Source organism: Lygodium microphyllum, chromosome 23 (genome assembly GCF_053477565.2).
Source record: "Lygodium microphyllum isolate KBCC chromosome 23, Lygodium_microphyllum_v1.1.10, whole genome shotgun sequence".
NCBI lineage: Eukaryota > Viridiplantae > Streptophyta > Polypodiopsida > Schizaeales > Lygodiaceae > Lygodium > Lygodium microphyllum.
In genome coordinates, this window is record NC_141157.1 from 96,016,895 (window position 1) to 96,023,251 (window position 6,357).

Here is a 6,357-nt window from a genome sequence, read left to right on the forward strand (position 1 = left end):
TATGGTAAGCATCATCATACCCTACCTCCACCCTCTCAAAATCATCATTCTCTAGCCCGAAGATAAGCAAGGAGTGCGACTCCACAAATATAGAACAGGAGTATCCTCGCTCCGTACAAAAAGCATCCATCGAAGGAGAAGAATTGTCATTGAGGAGATCAGAGAATACTTGAACTCGCATGGGGAAATGCACCAAAGCACTAACCCACCTGCCCGTCCTAGCACAGAAAACAACCGTTCAAGTCAGTCGGAGGGGCATCCAAAGAACCTCGTGGTCCTCTCTACATCCGTCACCACTGTAGATTTGTTAAAATGACCACCACTAGAAGAGTACGACACCACCTCGTCTGTGTAGCATAGAGATGCGGCCACCAATGCCACTGGAACGAAGCCACTAAAAAGCTTGATGGAGAACGCCAAACACCAGAAAATCCCCTAGCAACACCAAGCATGTAGCTTGAAATAGCAAAGCTCAAAACAAGATCGGCGTAGTAGGTGAACTTGCAATCAAGAACCGAAATCCAAGCAACCTCCAAACCTTGGAAAAGCAAGCCTCGAAAGAACAAGGTTGGGTAATGGCGAGAGAATCTCAAGCCAATCAAATAGAACAGTCAAAGAATAATGGTGATATGCAACAAGATGTCAAAACCCATAGAGATGAGCGCAACAGCGAGGTGGATGTAACAGTGATATGCAAGATGATAACAAAGAAACAGAGAAGAAGAGATACATGGGGTACCAAGGTTCCATAGTTCACATACGCAGAAGCAGTCAAAAAGCAGAGAGATGAAGGCAACAGCAAGGTGGATCATGAATGCAGTGATAAGCCACAGTAAAAGCATTGGGTTTACCAGCATATAGGAGTAATCAGCCCACAATCGCAATAAGATTGAAGGTAGAAAAAACCAAGCAATAGTGTACCAACCTTAAAAAGCAGTCCCAAAATTCCTTGACAATGCGGTAACATAAAACACATGTGACAACCAATTCTGAGTGCAGAAATCAGGTTGCCTGCAGCAACAAATACAACATGGCCCAACTGCTAGATATGTCACCCAGTGTGGAGGAAGGGTAGTCAGCAAAATGCAAGGTTTGAACGTTCCAGCAACAGAAAACATAGCACTTTGAAACCTGAAATCAGTCAACAACAGTGGCATACAAAAGCACAAAATCAAGAATAGTGGTTATTTAATACCATGTGAGAATGAGCAAGGCAATGGAAGTGGAAAAGCACAACTCCTGACACAGAAGAATGAACAATGTAAGAGAGAACACAATAATCAAAATGAATGAACTGGCCAGTTCCACACAGAAGGTGGCATGTGTGGTGGCAGCAGTACCTCCTGTTCCCTTTCAAACCACACAGATGATGGCATGTGTGATGGCAAGAGTACCTCCAGTTCCCTTTCTCCAGATGGATATTGATGATGGAGTGGAGAAGTTGAGTATATATGGACTATAGGAACCCAACATGAGTTGGTTAGCCCTACATGAACCACCAAACTGCCCATAGAGACACCCAACCTAATAAATGTGATTGCCACCTATGAAATGCACACTGCAAATATAAATTTTTTTAAGAAAGCACCCCAATCCCACACCTCGAAACCATGGATCCCAAGTCTCCACATCAGTCCCATCCCTGTGGAATAGAGTGGCAAGAATCAGTTGGTGATGAGAACAATGTAAACATGAGAACACAATAAACATCAACACTCTTTCCTTTCACCAAGTTGGTCCCCAACGTCCCCTCTTTAATTGCCCATGTGTTTTCCATGGCTACAACAAGGACATCACAGTGAGCAGTCATGATGGTAGTGAGTCGGTGAGAAAATGGAAATCAAGGCACACTCACCTTCGCCCCCTCCACGTGCTGAATGTCAAAAATAAACATTTTCATCGCATCAACCTAGCAAGGTAGGTTAGCTCAATAAGGAAAGGCCACTCACCCACTCATGGCACATACCATCACTTGGCTACAGAGTGAAAGGGTCATTTGTTGCCATTTTACAATTTCACTCCTTCACTGAGTGAAGCCAAAAAAAGACCCACAAATCATTTGCATTCACAGTTCTGCATATATACACATTCACATTTGCATTTGCACTTGCCTATGTGTAGAATAGCATTCCCATCACTGTGCCACATCTATGATTACATCTGCATTTGCACCAGTATCAGCATTTCCAACCATGGAAGATTTTGATTAACATAGAGTAAGCAATCTCTCTCCACTTCAAGGATCACTTTGATGCTTTACAAGGGATTGTTGGGTGAACCTTGATGGTACTCTACTCAAACCAAATGGTGCATTTAGCTTTCTAACTTTTTGGGTACAGTATACCTATTCAAATCTGTCCACAGTCGCACTGGTGAGGATACATGGAAAAGTCTAATGCACAAGTCATCGTGGTCGTTATGTAAGTAAACATATTTGATTAGAGCTACATAAAGGGAGCTCAGTTTTTTTCTTTGTTCAGAAAAAATCACTTGGAGATTGGGATTCTCCTCACTATTTCCCTACCAAAAGAGAAGGTTCACCTACATACTTTCACAAAGATCCCTTTCCAGTGTTAGCACGCATCATAGGCATGTTTCTGCAGCCCTGCCCATTCACAACTTTAGGATCATCTACAGCTGGTGACATATTCTCAGCTGGACCACTGCCAGCAAGGTGCTTGCAGGGTTGGGTTGAATTCCCTGTCACAAATAAGCACGACAAAATCATACAATCACCAATTTGTGCATAGCTTTTACATTTTCCATAACTAAAGCAGTGCAGGAACTTTTGAAGCATCCTGCCTAAGCTGAATATTCAACTTGCTGACAGGCCTTGCAAAGAATGCATTTGAAGTTAGAGAGCTTAGGTCTTCAAATCGATATATGAGTTGATCTTCAAAGTCACAACTCTTGTTCCACATGAAGAGAATATGCACATACACAAGATGCATAACCAAAAATATGACCCTCCTATTCTTGGCCACTGTCCAGCCAAATCGGACTTGGTTGTTTGATGTCCATATGTATAAAAGAGATTCTTTTCTGCATATGTCTGCATGAAAAGTAGTAACAAGCAGAATGAGTCAAGCTCATCCAATATGGGGGTGAATAGTTGCAGCATTCATAATCAACATGTAAGGCTCGGGCGTTGGCCTTGGAAAGAGCATATCAATTTTTTGCATGATAATCTCATCCCTTGTAGGTATCTCATTTTCAAGGAACTTCTCAACAATTGGTTTCTTAAACCACTCAGCTACATAGGTTCCACGGCACCTGAGGGCCCCTCCATGATTTTCAAAAGGTGAATCTAGAGGCTTCAATAGATCTTCAATGGGATCTTTCAAAGTAGCTCCAGTCACAATCTTGATTCTTCTAGGTATACTCTGATAATGGAGCATGCGTTTCCGAAACCGATGCAATGTGTGTACCAAAGCAGTCAATGCAGCCCCTATAGACAGTGCACGGATGTCCAATGACCAGGCAACCTCCTGGTCAAAGAGTATTCTGTTAGGGAAGAGCTTTTTCTCATAAGAAACCTTCCACACACACCGAGCTCGTTTGATTTGGCCTATCAGCACGAGATAATTCAACACAACACATGTGAACCAGCGAGCTAGCTTTTCATCCACTTGATTTTCTAAGTGGTCAAAATAAGACCTTACAAAACTCAAAGCAGACTCCTTTCTCTCTTCTGGACTATTTAGTAAACCAGACAAAAATCTATGGGCTTCATGACCTGTAGCACTCAACATGGACATGATAACACCTTCATAATCCTTACTTTCACACCTTGAAAAAGAACTGAGAATGGTAATATACATCCTCAAATCAGCCGGAAACCCTGTCTTCAACAGACGGTCAAATGCCATCTTGCTCGCATCATAAAACCCATCCTTCAAACCAGACTCCATCACATTGCGGCTCACTCGGGAATTCACTTCCACATTTTCAGCAAGCATCAACTGGTAACACTGGCATGCAGTTTCTATGTGACCATCCTGCAAAAGGCCCATTAATGCATTGCTTGCAATACCATCCACTAAGTAACGGTTCATTTTCATCTCTCTCAAAACATTTATGACATCTTCAAATTGTGATTGCTTCATTAGGGAAGGTAAAATAAGTGCATAGGTTCCTTCACCATGCCTAAACCCCAGCTTAGTCATGTTCTGTAAAAGGTCCATTGTTGTTTGAAGATCTCCTGCAGTTGCACAAGCATGTACTAATGTAGTGCAAACAGGAGAAGTAGGTAGAACTCCAGCATCCCGCATGCTAACAAACAACTTGATAGCTCTACCTAGCTCTTTGGCTCTCAAATGTGCATCAATAACTGTAGAATAAAGACCTCTGCTGGGCAGATGTCCTGCATCCATCATGCTGCCTAACAACTGCATTGCCTTCTCAAGTTGCCTAACTTTAAGATGAGCTTCAATCATAAATGTGTATAAAGATGCATTAGGACAAAAGCCAGCCTTTGCCATGTCGCCCAAAATTTTATTAGCCATCTCAAGCTTACCAGCCTTAGCAAACGATTCAATGAGAGAGACATGTATGAATGCAGCAGGGGTCTTGCCAGCACCTTTTATTTCCCCAAAAAGTTTCATTGCAGAATCAAGCCGTCCAGCCCGCCCTAGAACATCAATGAGGCATGCATAAAGCTGGGAGCTCGGTAAATGACCTCTCGACTTCATGTCCTCAAACATCTTTGAAGCCTTTTCAATATTCCCAACTCTAGCAAAAACTGGGATCATAGTTTCATACACATGCCGTTCTCGTACAATATCAAACTCTTCACATCTATTGAAAACCTCCATTGCATTCTGATGTGAGCCACTATTAACAAAGGATCCAATTAGATTATTGAAAGTAAAAGCATCAGGCTGACACTTCAACTCTAACATTTCCTTAAAGCAAGCATATGCCTCATCATTCTTTGACTCCCTCAAGTAGCATTTAATCAGGACATTGAAAGTGGCTGAGTTGGCCTGGCAGCCATCAGCTTGCATTGTACTGCGAAGCCATGCAACTGTTTCAAAGTCCTTTGCCAGTCCGAAACGATCCATCAGGAATGTGAACACATAGACATTTGGAGTGTACCATTTTTGCCCTCTGGTCCAATTAAAGAAACCTTTCAGCACATTGAGTTCCCTAAAATGCTTGAGAACCTCAATCACATGATTACTAGATGGAGCGAAAGCTATCTGCTCAAGTTCTCTAGCTGCAAGTTCTCCCCAGCCCCATCTTCTTATGACATTGCATATCATCGAAACAATCTCCTCATCTTTGATGGCCTTCTTCTTTTCCCCAACATAGACATGATCATCGACCCCTGGCATTGCAGCACGGAGGCCTTTGTACGAACCGAGGACCTCACCGGTTTCACTGAGCTCGACAACCTCGTCGATCCACTCTTCTCCTCCATCTTGCTGGGAGCAGAAGTGCCGCAAGGTTGGCACGATTGGAGGCACCGACAACACTTCTGGCATCATTGGTGTCCCTGATGACGCAGTCTTCCTTACAGGATGAAAGGTGCCATTCTGAATCCACAAAGAACAACAATTCCCTGTGAGATATGCAGAGGTTCTGGACTCTTGAACGGTGAATTTTCTCGTGTGGCGAGACATCCCCAGACTGTTTGAAGGATTTTCCTGTTTCGAGAGCATGGGACGAGCAGAGACAGGGCACAGATGCTCCAGAATGTCGTGCTTCCTGGCATAGCTGGCCGCATACATGTACCTCAGGGGCCCCAGCCGCCCCTGAGAGGCACTCGAGGCTCGCCCATACACAGTAGGGCGCCATCGCCCGATGCCCATCTTCTTCTGAAGCCGCCAGTTGGAGAGAACTAGGCGTGACGAAACCTATTTCACCACGGAAAACTGTGCCTCCATCGCACGCTTCGAACGTGGCGTGTGACCAGGCCTCATTTTTCATAGTGATGAGTGTCGGTCGCTTCGCCAAACTCTCAAGCTTGGTGTGAACAGTCCCCTATTTGGTTACTTGTTTTTTCCCCCTTTAGTGTTTGAAGACCATCATGTGCTTCTCCTTGGGAGGTAAAATACCTAGCTAGGTGTAGTTGCGAGTAGAGAGTTATTGGCCCAAGGCATGAGCTTCTGCTCGAGAGGCACCCCAAGCAAAGAGCCGCACCTTGCCCCCCAATTGTACTTAGATATGTATGTGGTGCATCCCGAGCAAAAGCTCATGATGTGATTGAGGACAAGTTGATAGCCCCTTGCCCCCAACCATATGTAGCTAGGTATGCAATACCTCTTGAGTAGAAGCTCATGATGTTGTTGTGATTCACAATGTGGAAAATATAATGGGGAATTTATCTAAATTTTCTTGTGATTGTGAAACTAA

At 43.7% G+C, this 6,357-nt stretch overlaps 1 protein-coding gene across 1 annotated transcript; it reads right to left on the bottom strand.

Moving 5' to 3' along the window:
• Positions 1-1,874: 1,874 nt before the first annotated feature.
• EMB2217 (Pentatricopeptide repeat (PPR) superfamily protein) lies at positions 1,875-5,881 on the bottom strand. Its single transcript, XM_087664140.1, has one exon. It carries the CDS (start codon positions 5,811-5,813, stop codon positions 3,090-3,092), a length of 2,724 nt encoding a protein of 907 aa, XP_087520266.1. The 5' UTR covers positions 5,814-5,881; the 3' UTR covers positions 1,875-3,089.
• Positions 5,882-6,357: the final 476 nt, after the last annotated feature.

What these genes read in the sequence shown, in the direction of transcription:
- EMB2217 (XM_087664140.1), bottom strand. Translation starts at nt 5,813, where the DNA reads ATGGGCATCGGGCGATGGCGCCCTACTGTGTATGGGCGAGCCTCGAGT.